Raw genomic sequence first — 22,592 nt, forward strand, 5'->3', positions numbered from 1 at the left:
GGAAGCAAAAGCAAACTACCTAAACGCCATGGAGAACAGGCACCCGAAGGCGACCAGAACCCTCTAGCAGAGCACAAGCTATATGACTGCTACCACTACCCCACATAGGGTACGTTAAGTCCCAAGAAATGGGAACCCTCTTTGGAAGAACTTTCGCCGCAGAGGAAAAAACAAGAAGAGCCACGGGGAAAGAAACACCCCCGCTGAAGGCTTGACAAGCAGCCCAAACAAAGCAGAAGACCCAATCTTAGAGCCAAGTCTGCGCAACAACTCCTGCAGAACCACACACAATCAACACAAAGGCCGTCCAGCAGCCAATAATGCCAAAGTCCCAAGGAAGGACGTAAACGGCTAGAATCAACCCAACTCAGAAGTCACTGAAGAGGGGACGGAGGAGGAGGATAAGGCGGAGGAGGAGGAGGACGGAGCCCTGCCAAGAGCCTTTGGATGGCGGTGTCGGCCAGGGCATGGAACAACAGGCTGCCATCAAACGGAAGGTCGATGAGTCGCTCTCGAATATTCTCAGGGAATACCCCGTCCCGAAGCGGAGCATGGCGACAGAGAGCGACAGAGGAATCCATGGCACGGCCCAGCACCTGCGAGATGTGCGGAGCGAAGAATAAACGCCGCAAGCTCCAGGCCATCCAACGCCTGATGCCGCAAGTCCACCAGGCCAGACTCATGTGACGCTGTATATCCCAGAGACTCCACCGAGTCCCACAAACAGGAGGACGCCCTAGCCAGCACACACAAGGTGTTAAGGACCTGCAGTGCCGTGCTGGTCGAGGCGAACATGTTGCGTCCCCAAGAGTCCGGCCAGTAGGCCTCTCGGGACGGTGGAGTCAACAGCGGCGGCAGGGAGGGAAAAGCAGTTCGCAAATGGGGGCTCGTGGCTGAGGGGTGAAGGGAAAGACACACCTGGTCATGCGGCACCGGGAGGCGCGGGTTGCATCGTCGACGCCGCTTCTCCCCAGAGCCCTGGGGAGACGGCGAACAGACGGTGGTCATCCTCCTCGACGTCGCCGTCGACGCCCTCGACGTCGACGGGGAGCGGGAGCGCTTACTGGTCTTCCTGCCCCTGGGGAGCCCCCCAGAGGCCTCAGTATGGGCCAAATCAGCCCCTCCAGACCCACCTGGTGCCTTCAGTCTTCGCTCCTCCAGAGCTTGAAGCCTGCTCTTCATCCTGTCCCTCAGAGTTCTTGCTGAAAACGAGTGGCAGATGGTACAGCTTTCAGGCACGTGGGACTGGGGAAGGCAAGCTATGCACACCTCGTGTGGGTCAGTTTTAGCCTTCTTTCGACCACATTCCGGGCACTTGTCGAACAAGCCAGGCATGTTGACAGTACCAGCTACTAAACACAAGAAAAAGTGACAAAAATTGCCAAAATCTCAATGAAAACCTTGAAAAAGGTAGAGCTCAATGCTCCAGGGTCCTGCTAGCAGGAGCCGGAAAAAAGAACTGAAAGTAAATGGGACCTGCTGGGCATTCTGGGATACTGGGGAAAGTTCTGGAAAACTGGAAAGTTTTCTTAAAGGCACAGTATCCTGTTCCAAGCCACATAATGGCAGCCTATGGGGCTTGTCTGTCCACTCCTTCCTCTCTATCATTCCAGAGGCTTTTGCTGGTAGAGGCAGGGTTTTTTCCTATGTGGAGAAAAACTGGACAGGCAGTGCTGTTTGTGGATTTTGGTGGAATTCTAGTTGAAGTACTGGACAGTGTAGCCTGTGGGTATAGGCTGCATTATCTGTCTTTAAATTAAATTCTCTCTTAAAGGTGTATGCAGGTCTGCATGATTTGTCACCTTTTAGAGATTATTTTTTATTGCTCCGGGGTCCGCGCACATGGGCGGGACTATTCACTAGATTATGACTATACACAGAGATCCCCTACTACAGAAGTAAGATTTCCCTCCCACCAGAGCCCTGGTGGAGGACCTCCAATAGATGGTCCGCCGGAAAGTGAGCCATCGGATCACCCATGCGCAGGATGCCCACAGCCGTGGACACCGCGTGAGCGAAGGCCGCACCCGCCTCCGAAGGGGCCCGCGGCGGAGAAATCAGCTCCTCCGTGGGTGACGGCTGCAAACTAAGGCAGCCGTCCCCGAGGCCAAGCGAGGCGGGCGAGGGCCAGACCTGGAAGTCAGAAGGAGCCGAAGAATGAGGGACCTGCCACTATTCCTACGAACACCTCTGTCCTAGGAAGGGCGGGGAGCCGCCCTTCGACGCTGGTAAAAAACAGACACCACACGGCGACCAGTCTCTGGGGAGGACGACACCAATATGCATGTCTGCACGGAGCCGTAGAATCCGCTGCCTGAGGTAGGACGTCGGCACCAGCCGGCGTCGCCGGACAAGGGACCTCCAAAGTCACCCCGCACCGGGGACCGGAGTAGAGCTGGAGCAGCACTGGCCCCGGGGCGGCACCGGAGTAGAGGGAGAGGGGCCTAGAGAGGGACGAGGGGTCTCCCCTCGGCCTCGACCCGGAGTGGGACGAGGAAGGTCCACCGACCTCCGTGGCTCCGCACGGTCCAGCTGCTGCTGGCACCGTAGCAGCGTCACCTCGGCCTTAGAAAGGACCACCCAGTCAAAGGGATGCGACCCAAGCCCCGGCAACCTCCTGCGACACCACAGGGACCCCCGCGGGAGTTTGCGGCGAGGCAGAGACGCCGTGGCCGCACCTCAACAGTACCACATCCTCCAAGCCAGGATCTGAACCAGTCGGCGCCGGAGCCACCAGCGGCGACGCAGAGGGCCCTGCGCAGAGCGAGGGATCTGCCGACGCCCCATTTGGACATCTCCATTTGGACTCTTGATGCCCCAACACCGGGAAACGGTGTATAGGAGTACCCGCGGAGAGTCCACGCCCCCGGGAGGCGTGAAACTAGCCCCCGGGGACAAACTGTGACACTTACCCACCGGGGAGCGACGCTCACGTGACATCGGAGAAAGGCGAGGACGACAACCACGGCAGAGTCTGAAGCCGTCCGTCGAAGCAAACCGAGGGGAGGACGTCGACCTGGAGTGAGGCACGGAGAGAATTTTCATCTGGCGCTCCCGCCGCGACTTCGGCTTCAACTGTTTTTGCACTGCGTACAGTCTGTGGTGCTGTGATCCTCCCCCAAACACCACATACAAATGAGGTCAAGGACCGTCGCAGACATAAGATGCCCACAAGACGTGCAAGTCTTAAAGCCCGAAGGCATTCGCACACTGTTCCACTAAAAAAGGAAGAAAAAAGGGGAGCCTTACAGGTCCGTAGCAAGGATCGGATCCGCGTTGCACGCGGAAAAGGAAAAAACGGACGTGGGCGCGCTGGGGCAGGTCTTATGTGACCTCCCTGACGTCACTTATGTGGAAGACGCCTGGGCGGAGTCGCGTGATGTCGCCCCTTACCCGGCGTGCAGGGATGCTGTGGCAAAAAGTTTTCAGATCCAGTCTCACGCCTGGGGATAATTCTACGTGAAGGAATCTGCGGCTATTAGTCTCTATCAGATATTGGGAGTGAGCCATGAATGTTTTAAAACTAACGTTTACTTAATGTCTGTACAGTGATACAATCTGATGTACTAAGGTGAAACGTTTCTACACGTTAAAGAAATAGTTTTTTCAAAATTAAAAAATGTGCATCATTTTACATTATGTTTGCTCCACAATAAACATGCCAAACGTTTTCATGGTTTGTCTGATGAATGGACTCTTAGAACCAAGCCAGACCCTTGCTTCTGAATTCGGCCAACCCTATTGATTTGTAGGTGCACCCACCTTTAATTGCAACTTGGACTTAATACAGGAGGTCATCAGTCACTTGATAAAATGATTTGTAAAAGGCTTGGATAGGCAATATGGAGCTCTGCTTACAGGCACAAATTTGACAACTGTAACATCAAGGCTTTTTTCAGCTGAGACAAAAACATGCATGCAGTTAAAATTCATTTAAAATGCTTGATCCCAGGGCAGGGACTTCAGACCATTGTATTGTATGTGACTGTAGTCATGAGTTTCCATGGAGAACTACCAAGCCCAAGATGGACAGGCGGGGTCTTTCCTTAAGGAAGGGGGGAGTGGGGTGGAGGAGTTATTTGTGGTGGAACACCCCCCAAATCAACTACTGATCGGATGAATGCAAACAAATAGACTAACCAGTGGCAATCGCTTGGGGCAGCATTTCATCCCATTATATTTTGCCCACTGTGCCGCTCTAGACAAAAGCCCACCTAATGCAAAACAGTACTGAGCCTGTTCCTCATTGAAACAGTCTATCCCGAACATTGGTCATCTCACCTCCACAACCTGCAGCCCTCTGCTTTTTTAGTTGGGAAATTTGAGATCCCCCCCCCCCCCTCAAACCTATCCCACCCCAAGAATCTCAGACGCTTCTCTCCTCTGAAGCACTCATCATGAAGTTAAGAAGTCATACTACTACTCTGCAGATCATGTATTCAAAGGTAGTGGTTCTTCCTACATCTCCAAGACCTGATGCTTCCCCTCCTTGGAGGCCTCTAGTTCCAGCTCCACCTGAGGCTAGGTCATCTGAGAAGATCCCCACCAAAGTTACTTTGTGCTCCTTATAGATACCATTCACACTGATCTTCAATGTCAGGGAGCTCTCAGAAAAGTTCATATTTGCGTTGTCATACTGAGAAAAGACTGTACGCCGCACAGATCTTGGACCCTTCCACTCCTAGCAATGGCATTTTCCTGTTTGCATGATTATTCAGTCAGATACCAGCTGTCGGACTCACCCCCAGCATGATTATCTCCAACTGATGACATACTTTTCACAAAATCTTAGAAGGGCGGCTAAATTGACTATACCTATGCCTACAACAACAGCTGCAAGCTGAGCAGCTTCTGCCTTGTCCTAGACAATAAAATGTTCTGCAGGGTTGGCCCTTCTCTCTCAGCAGGCACAAGGCTTCTAGGTGCTTCAGGATATGGCCGACAGCCTTCCTTAAAGGCCAGACACCTAGTGATGCACTCATCACGTCTGGGAAGCTGGCTGTCAGGCAGACACTAGCTCAGGTTTAGTAGCAGTCCTTCGAGTACTCTGTGGAGCACTCCTTTATTTGATAAAAGAGTCCTGGGAAATATATTTCAAAAACTGATTTGGGTCGGTTCTTCTTTTATTTGCCTTCTCCAGGCTGCTCAACAGCAACGTTTGTACAGAGTGACGCTCCTTGCAGACCCACAATAGAGGCACAAAGATGTGAGCTTTCTGCACCCATCAACAGCAACATTGACCAGTGATCAGGAAAGGGACAAACGGTTGGCCTCACCTAAAGGACCTTTCATTCTTTGAACAACAGACTGTAGTCTCACCATTCACACCCACCATCTACCAAATGGCATTGCTCAGGGCGAGTAATCAGCAGTTCGTCTCAGCAAAAAGGACCCCTATTCTCCACTTCACTGTCTCCTCCGTCCAGCTTCCGTAATGTCAGCAATACACTTCCACTGTCTGGGAAAACAACCTCGTCTCCCTCTTGTGAACATGTAGAGGCAAGGGGCTTTCACATGGAACTCGCAGGCCTCTATTACTATGGTTCAATCATTCACACAATGTATGCACCACACAGTGCGCACACAAACATAACATACACTTGGGATGTTATCACTAGGATCTGGGTTAGCGCATAGGTGCCGAAATTTATACAAGTGGTCCAAAGACAAAAAGGTCTGATCACGACGACTGATTCGCAAACACTATGCTGCCACCACTGCTGTACAAGCTAAACTCATGGCAGAGATAGTAAACCACTGTCTGTCAAAAAAGAACAAGCTTGCCTCCCCTTCTATGGAGTACCAGAAAGTTGCACGATTATGGCTCAGGCACAGTTATATCACTCCTGTAATCAGTGCGCTCAGTGTTAAGCTCTGTCTTACCACATGAAGTGGATCAGTTCCCATAGGCTCAGTGTAGACACCAGACTTTGCAGCAGACTCGCACCTTGTCTCCTGAGAGGATGCATGCCAGCCGGTAAAGTTGTCCACAAGTCCTGCTTCTCCAGTTGCATCTGGACTTGTAGTCTGCACAGCCCTATGTTGTTGCAGTCCTATTTGGACTGCTGTTTAGTCTTGCAGCAGTTAGGGTCTTTGGAAACGGCATGAGGTGCACTCTCTAGCAGCTGGTCTCGACGTCCCCAGATGTAGCCCTGATGGGCCAGAAGTTGCAGCAAAGCACAAGCTGATCACTCTGGGTGGTTGCGATCATGCACTGACCTTTCACTGTAGGCATGTACGGCCATGCGCTCTTACAAGCAAGCACAGCCCACACCTGGCTTTGGCAATTGCAGTCACAATGTTTGTGATACCCACCAGAAACCAGCACAAAGAATGCAGCCCCATAGATACTGGGGTCCACAGATCCCTTTCTTTATTCATCACTTCTGAGCGTCCCACAGATATGCTTCACATCGCTTAGACACTCCTCCTGGAGACTTGACAAGCTCCGTCTGAGGCGGCAAGCAGGCCACTTGGCACCTCAGGACAGCAACAGAGTTCCTAAAGCTCTAAAGAGATCCAGATTTGTGCGATATTCCCTTACCTCTGGGAAGCCGTCTGAGAGGCAAACACCAACTCGGGATGCTCTGCATACCCTACGAAGCACTCCATTCCTTGACCATAAAGGATGCGGAGCTAGAACAAGTGGGGTAGTGAGGTCCCACATTTATACACTGAATTCAGGCAGGATATTTTTAGCCACCATTTGGAACTATAGAACAGATTTGGGGTGGTTTTAATTTCGAACATATTTTCCAGGTATCTCTCCAGACACTGTCTGTGTTGTGTGAGGTGTCTCACAGAGGTGTAGTCTTCAGCCTGGTACGCTACAGAGGCACAAAGCGGTGTGAAGTTTCTGAACTTGGCTGTCATCAGCCTACCAAATATTAATCCGGAAGGACAAAAAGGGCAGGCCCCAAGTAAACGTTTTCTCACCTCTGTGCAGCAGAATTTGCACACTTGCCCATCTCTCATACCATCTATCAAATTGTACTATTCAGGAAGACTAATCAGATGCTCCTTGTTATTAAAAGGCCTTATCAAATTTCTAAAGGGACCCTGTCTCCACTCGCCTCACTTCAGAGTGTGAGAGAGTGTGAGAGAGTGTGAGAGAGTGTGAGAGAGTGTGAGAGAGTGTCTCCTCTATCAAGTTTCAGAATGTCAGCAATACACTTCCACTGTGGGAAAACCACCTCATCTCCAACTTGTGCAAAGGTTAGGCCTGGGCTATCCATAATGGATCCAATAGGTCTCCGTTAACCCAGCTCAATCACACACACCATGCAGTCCACATACACAACATACCCTCCAGAAAACACATCGTGCTGCTACCACCAGTCTGTGCTAAGCCCATGACAGGAACACTAGTCCTTTGACAGTCAATGAGGGCATGCTTGGTGTCCCTTTCCTTGTCACAGAACAAGTGCATGACCTACTCATGCCAAGGGACAGGTAAAAGCAGGTGTGCTCTCGCTCTCTCTTTTTTTTTCAGGGCCAAAAATCCAGATACGCAATTGGGGTAGGGGGAAATTACTGTACAACATGCAGAGGGCACTCCCGTCCCAACACACTTCTTTCTTGAAAACGAAGCAAAAGCTTCTTTGACTACATGATAAAAACACTTTCCTACAATAGCCTTTATTCCCCAACAGCAACTCTCCAACATGCCGAGTGGCACCATGAGATTCCTTCAATTACTAATCCCATTAACCATGACTAAAATGTTGTACAAAAAAACAACCACTTTATCAACACAGTTCAGAGAACTCTTGATGCTTCACTGACAAATTTCCTCAACATTAACAACTAGGTGAAATGTCTTTTCCAAAGGTTTCAAGCCCTGTTGTAAGTGCTGTAAGCAGATGCCTCTGTCAGATCCAAATGACATCTGCAAGTGCTGCCTTAGCTGACCAGAACTCTTTGGCATGCCACCCATGTCCCTTAAGGTCATCATGGAGTGGAAGGCCAAGTTACTTCTGGCTAACGCCCACCAGGACACACCAGTAGACATGTCTCCTCTTAGGAACGATCTCCTTAGAGTCTACAAACAAGAAAAACAAAAAGCACTCCAAGGAAAGAGAAATACTCTTCCTCAAGGAAACAAACCTGCTCAAATGAGCACACAGAATCACTGTGCAGTTCTCTGCTCCAATGAAGAGCTCAGTGTCCGATTTCCTGAAATGTTCTCCTCTGCACAGGCTGAGGCCTTCAGCCTGGCCATACTGGATATTTGTAAGATGGCTCCTGAACTCTCTGGGGAACTCCCCAAGGGTGGACCTGCTCCTTCAAGTTTGAAGACTCTGGCAGCTCTGACACAGATGCCTCCATACTCTGTGCCTCAGCTCTGGCATCAGGGTGAAGAAAGAAGCCACAAACCATGGAGTCAACCCTCTGTCATGCACCATCCATGCTGCCCTCAAATTCAGCTGAAATAATCCAGGTGGCAAAAAAGGATAATACTTGCCTCAATGGAAAAGTTATTTGGCTCAGAATCAGATACCATAACCAAGCCTAATAAAGATATGCTGCATAAGAGAACTATTCTGAGGGAGACAATATGCTTCCTCCTTACTACAATGCTGGCCTTATCTTGAACTACATAAAGCCACCGGTCTAAATACTACTCCAGAAGGAGACATCCCCTACCAACAGCCCCCTCCCCCACACCCTCGGTGAAATGGATAGAGGAAGTACAAGTCCTTCACCAAAGGGGTATGTTAAACTGTAGAAACTACAGAACTGACCATGCCCCGAGGAACATTTTGGCTGGAACCTGACCATCAACTTCAGTTGTACAATTGTTGCTTGCATTTAACAAACCACTTAATGTTTTGGCTACCTCGAAAAGCCATTCTAGGGCCCAGTAAGCCACAAATTACCAGACGGCATAGACCAGGTTTAAGTGACAAAATAATTGATGTCCTTACACCAGTTGCTAGAGAGCCTGGTGGTTTGGGTTTTGTCTCAACAACTAAGCCCTAATTTCTTCCCTATGGGCCCTCCAGATAGGGAGTGTAAGTGACCTGATGCCATGGGATAGTAAGCTTTTGCTTCAGTGAGACTCACTCTCTGTAAGGAAATGCCTATTTTTGTATGCCTGCCGCCCCAGGGTTTCTGAATGATGCTGCTGGTTTTTCCACTCAGAGCGGTCTGAGGACAGCCAAGCAGACCTTAGGGCCCATGCCCTGATGCCAAAACATGCATGCTATATTGGTTATACCCAATCAGCATAGGCTAAGTTAACTGTATAGTGTACTAATATTATGGTACCCAAGATTCCCAGGGCATGTAGGTTAGAGAGTCACCACAGGGATTGTAACACTGGTTGGGCCACCTTGGGTGTGACACAGGTAAAATGGGTCTCCCAGTCCACCAGTGCAGATTGGAATAGTAGTTTTGAAATGCAAGCAAGGCTTTGCCATTTATACCAATGGCAAAGCCAAATCACCCTCTGTAATATGTATACGTCATCCCTATAGCAGGCCTACTGAGCCCAAAGGCAGGGTGTATCATATTTCAAGGGCAGAACATGTATTTTACGCGTTCTGGCAGTATGAACACAAAACTGTTTTTAGTGTGGAAAGACTTGGTTGCCCCATTGACGAGTACAGGGTAACACGCCGACTTCTCAGCTGTGCAACTCCAGAATGGTGAAACCAAAGTTGATACTCCAAGGTATCAAACAACTCATTACATTAAGCTCAACTTGATACTCAGGTCGAAATTATTGTAACAAGTAACTGTGCAACTTTTGCAAAGTTACCTTTGTAGCCTTCCCTCTCCTGTGCCCTTAACAGTTACACAAGGATCTTGAATCTGAGATAGCTTTCTGCCATCCTATGGAGACATGCTACGACTCCCAGGAAAAGAGTCAACAGGGGCCAGGCACTAGAGAGAGGTGCTACTTCCCACCTGCAGACAGTCACACAGGTGTTGGCCCAAAATGCGCACTTCAAAGCTGAAGCAGCCTTTGAAGAGCAAATGGAGAACACTTGGGAGTGGGGAAGCCCAATTGTTTAGGCAGACTAGCTGGCACCCTGGAAGGAGAGGGGAAATCAATTGTCAAACTGGTTTATCAGGGGATGTAGCCCCCTTGGCAGCCACACCTTTGGGTTTGGCTAGGGAGCTCTGGATGAGGAGAGGGGTTGTGCCATCGTAGGAGTGGGCAGAATTGTGCATCTTGAGATAGGTAGATGCCACACTTCCCAGGAAGTGGTCATAAGGAGCGTGGGAACCTGGTAGCTCACTGGCTACTAACTGCATCTACACTGAGGGCACTTTGAGCATTACTAGGGTACCAATGGCATCCAGATCTCGTCTGGACTGGAAGAAGGACCGAAGGACTGTCCTGCTGCAACGTGAAACCAGCTAAAAGGCTGCAACGGCATGGACCGCACCTGTGAACCTGGTGGCTAGCAAAAGAATAGGACTGAGCCTGCTGCGTCCTACTCCTAAAGAAGTCCTCTCCAGAGCCCAGTCAAAGCAAAGAGACTGCAAGGGTCAGTTGGCTGACCAGCTGTTTGCAGAACAGGGCCACAACAGCTGAGAAGCCTACTGGGGATACTTGGGCCAAAATCTTCAGACTGAAGGTGTGCAGCACCAGAGACCAGAACCTACAGCTCAAAGTTGCACCCAAGATCACTAAGCACAAGAGAGTCGTCGGAGTGCAGCTTGGTTGCCCAGGAACAGAGTTATCACTCAGTAAAGGATTTGACTGTGCTACCATGTGCCCGGTAGCCCAAGGGCGACTGGACTTCTACCAGCACCGAGAGGACTTCAAGGGACATCGACCCTGTGACCAAGACTGCATCAACCACTTCGTGGACCAAGGAGTATCCGCAGGAAGACCCCCGTCGACCACATCTCATCTAGAGCATCCTTCATTCCCTGCCTTCAGGACCACTTCATAGAAACCCATTGCAAAGGGGAAAAAAGCCTGGAACTGCCTGGAAACTGCTTCACCTGTAAATGTAACTGATTCTGAGGACCTTGCTGGTCCCCCTGAAAGGCACCCTACTGGAATTGGTTGCCTAAAGTGACCGCAATACAACCAGCCCTACTTTTTGGTAAAAGTTACCTTAGTTAATCAGCACTAATCCTTGCCATCTCCTTAATGGAACTGCTTTGGTACTCCCTCTTACAGTGAGGAATCTTTAGGAAAATATGTCCTTCGGGAGTAAAAGTTACTTACGTTTGGTAACAGCAGTAGCTCTGGCAAATACATAATCTTCCTGCAGATTCCTCACAGCTCTCCCTCCTACCTGGATGAGTTAGTGCCATCATTAGTAAGTTCCCATGGTATGCAAATAAGTTTTGTGCTGGTAATTTCACTGTAGTTGATGCTCTCTCGGGTTTCTAACCTCACTCGGGTTCCTCTCCTCACTCTGGCATGGAAAAAGTTTCAGAAATTGATGTAAGCATGCAAGCTGGCATCTATTATACGCCAGTGCTGCTGTGTGCAGTGGCCGCAATCACAGATGAAGCCATGTGGTTCCACTTCACGTCACTGGAGAGTTAAACCGGAGGAAGAAAGATTTCCAAACCAGTCTGACGCCTTGGTGGATATTCTTTAGGTGAGGAATCTTCAAGAAGATGTATCCACCAGAAACATTACCCAAGATAGTAAACTTGCATCACAGCAATAAATCCACACTTTAAGATCTTTAGTCCTTTAAGAAAAGGGTTTACATATCTCACATTTCTTTAAATTGTGCAGAAGGTAGCAGCTATAATTGTAGTTTAAATGGGATCAAACTCAAAACTTCTCTTCTTAACAAACATTTGGCAACGACTGGAGAAAGATTTTGTGTTGATTTTGTCAGAGTAGCACTATTTTTTGCGATCCTGAACCAGAGCTGAAAAACAAGGAAAAAAGGAGAGGGGAACTAATCCTCCCTGCTAGAAAGGTTGTCCAGAAACTAGTACAAAAACACATGGTGTGGAAAAATATATTTTCCTACCCAAATGGTCATGTAGGGAAGAGCAGATTATTCCTCTTTTTCACTGGAGTTTAGGAGAAACTATAGAAGCCTCTGTCGGGTATTGAGCTCCGCTTCATTGAGCGGCGTTTGCGCCGCAGGCTGATGGGGATAGGCTGCTCTATGTTGGAACTGTGTTTAATTAAATGTTAACGACCACAACTAGAAAACCGGGGCTACTGGGGATTTCTCAGCCTGTCAGGGAATAATTGAAGCATGTGAATCTATGACAGATTCAATGCTGGAGAAGAAAATGATAGAAAAGAAAGAAAGTGATAAAGAGGGAAGAAAAGGACTGCCAGGGATAAGAAAGGGTGGGAATAAACAAACAGTATATGAAGGCCTGAGAGAAGAAGCATGGTGAAGAAAGGCAATAGCGAGCGAAGAAGGTGACAGGAGGAGGAAAGTGACAGTCAAGGAGGAACATAACCGCAAGTAAAGGAAGTGACAGCGAGTGGTGATCGCCATAGTGAGGCGTGGTGAGGGGGAAGACAGTAGCTTGAGAGAATCTAGTACCATTGATTAAGTGCGAGCGGAGGGGTGTAGGGCAAGTGAAAGGGAGCAATCTGATGTTAAGATGCAGTGTCAGAGATGCAGCATGAATGGGAGGGAGGGAGTGCAAGTAGTTTAGATGTAGTGAAAATGTGTTGGTGTAAAGTGAATGTAAGAACACATTGCCACTAACACAAGCATGAGCTGGACGAAGGAGTGCAAGTCGTCATCGTCAGGATGTAGGGCGAGCAAAAGGGGTGCACAGCAGCAGGAGGAATACAGTGCTGGTGATGAAGTGGGAGTGAGAGTTAGGCAAGTGGGAGAGAGAACTGGCGAATTACTGGGAGTACTAAGGATGTCGGGGGAATGCAGTTTTGGTGAAAAAAATGCAGTGCAGAGATGCAGTGCAAGGAATGAAGACAGCAGAAGTTGTAGCATGCAGTGCAAGCAGTAGGGGTGAAAGGTGGTGAATGAATTCAAAGGCAATGATGCTGTGAGTGAAAGAGTGATAGGAATACAGTGAGAGGAGGGAGACTGAGGTATGAATAATTCAGTGTCTGAGATTAAATGAGAGGAAGGCTAAGTGGAAGCAGCAGGAAAGCGCTGAGGGTAGGGGAGCAGTGTGGTGGGTGGATGCGATCAGGGTCACACTGGCCTATAGCGCAATCAGGCAGAGCCCAAAGAGCTGGTCGGACAGTCAGTGTGGGCTTCTTTTTTGGCTTCATGGGGCCTGTTTGTACTGTTGGTTTTCCTGATATTTATTTATTGTGTTTTATAAAGCGCACACATGACCATCACGGTATCACAGAGCTGTACAGAAAGGGCTGCTAAGAGTCGCAGTGCGCCAAGAACAAAGATACGCTGTACATAGAGTTTGACAAGAAAGGTATAACAGTAGGATACAGTATCAAATAGTGGGAGATAAAAGCTTCTACATAGTTTTTTTATGCAACGTCTTTCTAGCAGTACAGCTTTGACTTCCTTGTTGAAGAGCTTGAGTTAACACTGCACGCAGCAAGCTCAAATCCGTGCCCCCTTCCATACCTTGCAAACTTCGTGTACAGCGTGTCTCCAATTTGCAAACGTGGGTCATTTGTTAAGCTATCTAAGTCACTAATGGGGGCATTTGTTTGTTTGGTGCCCGGGCCTACTTTCTGTCCCAGTCGGACCCTGGACGCGATGCCGGCGCTGTAGTGTGAGTGTGAGGGTGCAAGAGACTCAGCTCTAGTTATGAAGCGTGAATGGGAGGGTACTGGAAGTAGCTGGGATGCAGGGCGAGAAGCAGATTGGTGGGAGGAAAGCAGTGCCGGAGAGTGAAGCAGTGGAAGCAGGCGGAATGCAGTGTCCGCAGAGGACAGTGTGAAAGAAGCCACAATAATCAGAGGAGGACTTGCTTGAGGATGAGGGTCATGGTCTCCTTGCGGTCCTTCCCCTGGAACGGCAGCGAGCCGGTGAGCATCTCGAACTGGAAGGAGAAGAGCGCAGTCAGTACAGAGCAAGGGACACAAGCTACAACCCACCCAACCATCGGCTGCTCCCCAACACACCGCCTCCCAGGGCACCCGGGTACCCCTTGCCGCCTGGTGAGCCAAGCCCCTCCCTGCAACACGGCACAGAAAAGTTACAAAATGACACATTGCATTCATTATGCGCACTTTGGAATCTTACTTAGGCTAATTAAGTTCATGGAAAGACTTCCCACTGTGTCCACTGAGGATAGGGGGGTGGCGCTTTAGGGGTCCTTCAAAACAAGGGACGTCACACGGCTGGATGATCGGAATGGCCCTCATCAGTTCAGAGTTAAGAAACCCACCTGTGCACATTCATACACGCGCAGGACTGCATTTCTGAAAAGTTTACCCCCGGAACATTATTTAGTGGACGCCAGCCATAACTACAGGGGACCACCGACAAATTCCTTGCACTTCACATCTGTGCGCCCCGCCTGGGACATCACGCTCTTGCGTCAGGACGCCCCGCGCTTTGGACGGGATTGGAAAGGCTGCGTTGCAATGGCAAGGTTTCTCTGGAATTTCGGGGGCCACCAGGTGGCAGCACCATCACGACTAATGCCCTGCACACCTCTATCAATACAATTCCGTTTTTGTAAAGCGTAAACTACTCACCCTTACGGGTCTCAATAAGAAATCACAATGAAAGTCTGGGACAAGATCAATCATCATGTGGCTTTTTTCACAGTTCGCCAATAACCTTTGAAGGAGGATCGTGTTAAATCAAAAAGCCAGACTACGGGGCAAATGCCAGAGCACGGAAGAGGGGACAGAGCAGGCGTCTATTGTTACTGAAACCGGAACTGCAGGGCAACCTAATCCAGAGTCAACCACCCAGGCGAACGTCCATGAACTCACTGAGGCGCCTTGCCAGCTATAGCGGTGCTGCCTCAGTCTGCATGATATCTAACAACAATGTCTCAATGTGGGATTCATTGGAAAGACAAGTTATGTCAAAACAAGCCATACAGTAGAATACTTATTAGAGAAATGAATCCAATAGGGAAGACACAGGGAGACCGAGGGTGTAGGGAAATATATATTTGAAGAATGTTCAGCACATGATGGACATATTAAGTCATATGTACATATCATACAGGTGAAGAGCACTGCGTGACAATTAGTGGCAATGTAACCAAACGAAATACTGTGCACAAGTGCTCGTGGAATTTTGTGACGGCGCAAGTGACACATAAAGTGGTATATACAGCGGTGAAGGAGGCGCAGCATAAAAAACAATGGTACATAAATCTGGCGGAGTTAGGGCATTCACACAGTTGATGTGAGAATTTTCAAGGAACAGTGGAGCAAATGCCCATGGACAGAGGGGCGCCAAAATTAACGCTGTTGAAGTCGACGGCGTTTCGGCCTGTAACAATCTAGGCCATCATCAGGACTGGTTACACATACTTGGGGCAGTGCTAAGGGAGTCAGAAAAACATATCTCAGGAAAGAGCTCAATTAAAATAGGACCAAAAAAGGGGAGGAAAACGTGCAACGGAGTGGTGACTATGGGCGGCGGTAGGTGATCTAATGTGAGAGAATCCTGCGAGGTCAAAGGGTGAGGGGACAGCATAAGGGAGAAAGAAAGAGGAAACTGGTGAAGTGCCAGAAGGAATAACCTCTGTGCACAGATACACAGACGATGCCAGGTGACTAAGGCAGGCAATGAGACACAGGAAAGAGAAATCAATTGACGTGCCACTAGGAAAAACGACTCGTGAGGTGCCCTAGAGATTGGCATCTGTGCACGGTCGAAACGATGAAGGCGGGTGACTCGGGCAATGCATAGGGCACGGCCAATACGGAACAGGAAAAGTGAGGGGCGTCACGGGGATGAATATAAACGTGGAACCGGGAGCGGGTGGAGCAATTCAATGGGCGAAGAGCAAGGAAGCGTCGTGATCGAGCAAGAGAAAACTGGGCTTACTTGTAGAAAACCGGGAGAAAGATTACACCAGCGGGACACGGCCTGCGCGAAATATCGGGGGGTCCGTGAACGTGTAAGCTGGGAGGGGGAAGGAGAGAAATTAAGAAAAAGCCCGGTCCGGAGGAAGGACTGGAGACAGGGGAAGGTGCGGCACTTACTTCGTAGAGGGCGGGGGGCTCAGTCAATTGGAATGCTAGAGAAAGGAGACAAGGGGTTACAATCTTGGCCGGGTGGAACCAAGGGGGGGGGGGGGGAGGGAAGGGAAGGAAGGGAGGGAAAGGTACTTACGTGTCCATGGCGAGTGAATCACCGCAGGGGGGTCCGTGGCGTGTAGGTGGCCGGCGTGAGTCGGGCAGTGAATGAGATGTGAGAGAGCCGGGAGGGGAGGATTAGAAGCAACGCGTCCGGGCCACGCGAGAGGTTGTGGACGAATCACGGAAGGGGTGGGAACCACTAGAACTCGTCCTTACGAAAGACCGGAAGCGAATTCAGTGTGGTAAAGGCGCGAGTAGGTAGTCATGGCAACCAATACACATGCAGAATGCCGATAGTGAATTACGGAAGCGGTAAGAAGCATGCAGCATACGAGTACGGTAGCGAAGTGAAGGAGGAAAAAGGTCCTGTTAGAGACCAATACCAAAAGGGGGTAACAGTCCTGAATGAAGCAGCAGAGGGTGACGCAAATTGTAACATTTGAACAATTGAATGTAAGATACATTTTAAATAAGATACATTTTTAAATTGCAGATCATTGGCAAAATCACTAGCAGTAAGGCAGGGAATAGAGACGAGAGGGTAGGGAAAGGGATAGAACGAGGGGAGGACTAAGGGGGAACGGGGAAGGAGAGGGGAAGGGATGAGAAATGAGAATTAGAGAGAAGGGTAGAGCAATTGGGGGAGGTAAACAGATGGCAACAATAAACAAACGTATCTAATACAACTACGGGAGAAAAAGACCTGTTATTAGAGCAGACAAAATGAAGCATGAGTTGACAAGGGTACATTTTTACAATGCGGTATATTGGCAGAATTAATGTAGTAAGAGGGATGGGAAGGGAACGGAGAGAGGAGAGAAAGGGGGGAGGCAGGTAGGACAAAGGGGCGGGGAAGGGGGGAAAAAAAGGAAAGGAGGATGAGTAATTGAAGATTACGCATGCTGACGGAATATCTCAAATCCAGCGTCATTCCACTTGGTCTACAAATCCGCAACGTCCCTGCTATCTTCACACAGGACCCTAAATTTAGATCTGGGTTTAGTCATCTGGCCACTACCTGTTCCAGACACTGGATGGTCCTCGGTATCGATACAGCCTTGGAACATAGTCGCAAGGAATTAGCTGAAATTGCTGAACTGGAAAAGCTCATCCTAGAGGACAACACTATCACAGATGCCAAAAACCTTCTTGACAGAGTAAACGACACCATCTCTACTTTCAACACCTTTGAACAAAACAAGAAGATAAACAAGATCCAAAGAGACATTCGATATTACAACAACGAACAAACCTATCCTTACTTAAAGGACGACTTCTATGACACACCATACCAACCCCCTAAACAACAGAAGAACTGGGGCCGCTATCGTAATCACCAGCAAGTGTCATTTTCTGACTCTTCAAATACATCAGCCGAGGATTCCAGTCCAGGAGAAGGACCTAGTACCTCACGACCCCAAAGAAACCAACCGCCTAGACCACAACCCCTACTTCCAGCCGGTTTTTTAGAGTCGAACCGAGGGAGGGGCCGGGGTCGGTCGAGAGGCAACAACCAGTATCAATACTCCGGAGAGCGCCAGACCAGAAGAAAATTCTAGTCCTCCCCTCGTTCTATCCCTTTCCCTACCCTCTCGTCTCTATTCCCTGCCTTACTGCTAGTGATTTTGCCAATGATCTGCAATTTAAAAATGTATCTTATTTAAAATGTATCTTACATTCAATTGTTCAAATGTTACAATTTGCGTCACCCTCTGCTGCTTCATTCAGGACTGTTACCCCCTTTTGGTATTGGTCTCTAACAGGACCTTTTTCCTCCTTCACTTCGCTACCGTACTCGTATGCTGCATGCTTCTTACCGCTTCCGTAATTCACTATCGGCATTCTGCATGTGTATTGGTTACCATGACTACCTACTCGCGCCTTTACCACACTGAATTCGCTTCCGGTCTTTCGTAAGGACGCGTTCTAGTGGTTCCCACCCCTTCCGTGATTCGTCCACAACCTCTCGCGTGGCCCGGACGCGTTGCTTCTAATCCTCCCCTCCCGGCTCTCTCACATCTCATTCACTGCCCGACTCACGCCGGCCACCTACACGCCACGGACCCCCCTGCGGTGATTCACTCGCCATGGACACGTAAGTACCTTTCCCTCCCTTCCTTCCCTTCCCTCCCCCCCCCCCCCTTGGTTCCACCCGGCCAAGATTGTAACCCCTTGTCTCCTTTCTCTAGCATTCCAATTGACTGAGCCCCCCGCCCTCTACGAAGTAAGTGCCGCACCTTCCCCTGTCTCCAGTCCTTCCTCCGGACCGGGCTTTTTCTTAATTTCTCTCCTTCCCCCTCCCAGCTTACACGTTCACGGACCCCCCGATATTTCGCGCAGGCCGTGTCCCGCTGGTGTAATCTTTCTCCCGGTTTTCTACAAGTAAGCCCAGTTTTCTCTTGCTCGATCACGACGCTTCCTTGCTCTTCGCCCATTGAATTGCTCCACCCGCTCCCGGTTCCACGTTTATATTCATCCCCGTGACGCCCCTCACTTTTCCTGTTCCGTATTGGCCGTGCCCTATGCATTGCCCGAGTCACCCGCCTTCATCGTTTCGACCGTGCACAGATGCCAATCTCTAGGGCACCTCACGAGTCGTTTTTCCTAGTGGCACGTCAATTGATTTCTCTTTCCTGTGTCTCATTGCCTGCCTTAGTCACCTGGCATCGTCTGTGTATCTGTGCACAGAGGTTATTCCTTCTGGCACTTCACCAGTTTCCTCTTTCTTTCTCCCTTATGCTGTCCCCTCACCCTTTGACCTCGCAGGATTCTCTCACATTAGATCACCTACCGCCGCCCATAGTCACCACTCCGTTGCACGTTTTCCTCCCCTTTTTTGGTCCTATTTTAATTGAGCTCTTTCCTGAGATATGTTTTTCTGACTCCCTTAGCACTGCCCCAAGTATGTGTAACCAGTCCTGATGATGGCCTAGATTGTTACAGGCCGAAACGCCGTCGACTTCAACAGCGTTAATTTTGGCGCCCCTCTGTCCATGGGCATTTGCTCCACTGTTCCTTGAAAATTCTCACATCAACTGTGTGAATGCCCTAACTCCGCCAGATTTATGTACCATTGTTTTTTATGCTGCGCCTCCTTCACCGCTGTATATACCACTTTATGTGTCACTTGCGCCGTCACAAAATTCCACGAGCACTTGTGCACAGTATTTCGTTTGGTTACATTGCCACTAATTGTCACGCAGTGCTCTTCACCTGTATGATATGTACATATGACTTAATATGTCCATCATGTGCTGAACATTCTTCAAATATATATTTCCCTACACCCTCGGTCTCCCTGTGTCTTCCCTATTGGATTCATTTCTCTAATAAGTATTCTACTGTATGGCTTGTTTTGACATAACTTGTCTTTCCAATGAATCCCACATTGAGACATTGTTGTTAGATATAATGTACCGCCCCAGTCTCACTGTGGTTTATGGGCTACCTCCTGTGGTCTGTTACTGTCAGTCTGCATGAGCCGATGAGTGATGCCTCTTATGCCCCAGCTGTGGGAAGACTAGCCCTAGCTTTTATTTTATTTAATGCGTTTTTATATAGCGCGGACTTTACCCGAAGGTGTCAGAGCGCTTCACAATAGGAACAGTAAAGATACATGAGGAGAAAAATTACAAGTGAGCATGTTACAAAAGCAAACGTTACGTTACATGAGGCAATAGTGACAATTGTGCAAGTATCAAGAGCAAACAAAATACAAGAGGTGGCAAACGATACGTTACAAAAGGAAAGGTGACGTGTGCATGTTACAAAAGAGAACAAGTAGAGGGATAACACTGCACTAAATGGCAGACACTCAAAACACAAGAACACACTGGGAAGGCACTTCTATAGGCATGGAGAACAGAATTTCCTATAACGGAAGGGCATGTATGATCAGTGTAACTTAAGGGATAGCTCTGCTGTCGGGAACGTATGCTCACATTAAGCTGAGGCATAGCTCTGTTGCTTGCATTTTCGATAAAACCGAAGGGATGGCTCCGATATCTGACGCGTGAGAACTGATGGACAGCACATCTCACTCAGCTTGAAGGATCGGTGCCCAGAGACCGCAGAGCATTAGGCGCTGCACGAAGCTAGCTAGGCGCAGCAGTGTCCGAGGGGTGGTGGAACCCGAGGGCTCGCTCTGCTGCCTCAGCGTGTGTGACTGGTGTACCTGGAAGGTGCGCTCTGCTGCTTGTAGGACTGGTGCAGCGCGATGGATGGTTCTGCTAACTGAGCTTGCATGACTGAGCTGGGGCTGCCTTTATCAAGCTCGTTTTTCGTCTTATTGGTTTGTTTCCCCGTGGAGTGGAATTTTCCTGCAGGTAGGACCGGAGTCTTCAGAGCACCGCCTTGGGGGCTATGCAGCCCATCTTGAATTGATCTGATCCTCTAGCGGTAGCCAGAGGAGCTGCTTTAAGGTCAGTTAGGTGATCAGATGTCCATGTGTCTGCTACCAACAGGGCTGCAGCATGCAGAGTGGCTTAGCTCAAGCAGCGTGCCTGAAGGCAGCAAAAGAACTTACAGGATAGAGGGACAGGTCCCTGGAGAGACCACACTGCATTCTTGTACTTGGAACCTTACAAATTCGAACCAGTGATAATTCATCAATTTAAAGGCAGCATTACGCTGCACTCTCCTAGAATGCGTTTTACAGACATTTTCAATCTTCAGGAGAGCTAGCCAGAAGCAAGGGTACACTCCGCAGCAGAACATAAAGCAGCAACAGCAGCCCCCACAAACAGTTTGAACAGAAGGAGCAGTTTCGCCCAGGTGATGCTTGATCAGCATTTATGATATTCACACGTGGGTCCCCACTGAGACCATTGTATATTTTGTTATTTGCAGTTTTTCAGATTACAATCTTTCCTAATATTTGCCAATTTAAAGCCAGTATCTGCTGACTACATTGTGTTATACAGGGTGGTCTTCAATCCAATTGTTATGAGTCCTTAGTTATCTCTTGCAGGACATCTATCTTACTGGACAAGTTACTTACATTCGGCAACACTCTTTCTGGTGGAATAGTCTAACTGCAGATTCCTCACATTTAGAATATTCCCTTGGGCCATACATGATCTGGAAGATTTTTCAGCACAGCCCCCGTAGGTGGTCTCATGCAGCTTGGCATCGACACCGCTCCGCCCCAGAAGTGACGACTGGTGCCGTAAACGGGTAGCACTCAAGTATACCGACTTCCATTTCTTTTTGGACACTATGTGCCCTCAGACGCTGAGCCTCAAAAACAAAATATTTGTGCCAGAGCTCTAGATTGGGACCTTTTCGGATGGAAGAGAGTCCATTTCACCAAACGGGGAGGTTGAAGGTCAATGTGGAATCTCCAGTTAGCAAAGGCCTATCCATCTTGCCAGAGTCCTTTTCTGCACTGCTGTGCCTTTCTTTGGCCCAGAGAACCTTACAAAGAGCTGATCATCCACCTGGTGGTTTTGGTGTGATTGGTGTCGTTAGTCAAACCTCTTTTAGAATCCAGCTGATTGAGTTGCTTGCTCCTTTTCTTTTGATGGGTGCGACGGGGTAAAGAACTTTGCAAGACTGATGTATGGTCTACCGTCAAAAGCCATAACAACTTTAGGCAAAAAAAGCCAGCTTGGGGTGCAGTAGCACTTTGTCTGGAAAAAAAATGGCGGTATAAGGTGACTGAACTGAGAGAGCTTGGAGTTCACTCATATGGCAAGCTGAGGTCACCGCAACCAGAAACAGTCTTCAGAGTCAGTCAGGAGATGTAATACACACCTGTGCATGTGTTCAAATGGTGAGCACATGAGGAAAGTAAGAACAAAATTAAGATCCAAGTGTGGCATCACAAAGGTTTTTCTTTTAAGGAAATAAGGGAGCCAAACCTTGAAAAAAATCTCATCAAGGGATGGCTGGGTTCGGTAAATGAAAAAAGCGCAAAATGTCCAACAAATAACATAATGGTGCCCAATGCAAGTTTTTATTGGGCCAGAGATAAAATTAATAGGACATCCAACAGTTTTGCCTGCACACCAGGCGACAAACTTGTCCCAGCACCTGGCATAGACAGACTTAGAAAAGACGCCTGGCAGTCAAGATGACCAGCACAACTTTGGAAAGAAGATCAAATGCAGTTAACTGCCACCACTCAATCTCCTTGCATAGAAGTGCAGATTGTGCAGGTTCGGGTGCACGACCCTGCCCTGCTTCTGCAACAGGTGGCCCTACCAGAGTGGTAGTCTGATCGGACAATAGATGCTCATGCCCAGATGCTCTAGCTATCACACTTTCCTGGCCCAATTCAAAGTCACTAGCAGGGCTGGACTGGGAACCCAAAGCAGCCCTGGCAATAATGACAGATCAGCCCGTTGCTGCTTTTGTTACTGGGGGCCGATATAGCAGCACCACTGCGAAACCAGCCCCCATTAACAAAAACAGCCCCCACCCTTCG

The 22,592-nt window shown here is 49.0% G+C and overlaps 1 protein-coding gene across 3 annotated transcripts in view; it reads right to left on the reverse strand.

Moving 5' to 3' along the window:
* The window catches only part of RPS6KA1 (ribosomal protein S6 kinase A1), an 860,823-nt gene that overhangs the window by 284,953 nt on the left and 553,278 nt on the right, over window positions 1-22,592 (reverse strand). For all 3 annotated transcript variants that reach the window (XM_085647731.1, XM_085647732.1, XM_085647733.1), the window contains one exon: window positions 13,865-13,935. In XM_085647731.1, coding sequence (XP_085503857.1) covers window positions 13,865-13,935 — 71 coding nt within the window. The remainder of the gene's footprint in view (window positions 1-13,864; window positions 13,936-22,592) is intronic.

Source organism: Triturus cristatus, chromosome 3_2 (assembly GCF_964204655.1).
Source record: "Triturus cristatus chromosome 3_2, aTriCri1.1, whole genome shotgun sequence".
NCBI classification, from domain to species: Eukaryota; Metazoa; Chordata; class Amphibia; order Caudata; family Salamandridae; genus Triturus; species Triturus cristatus.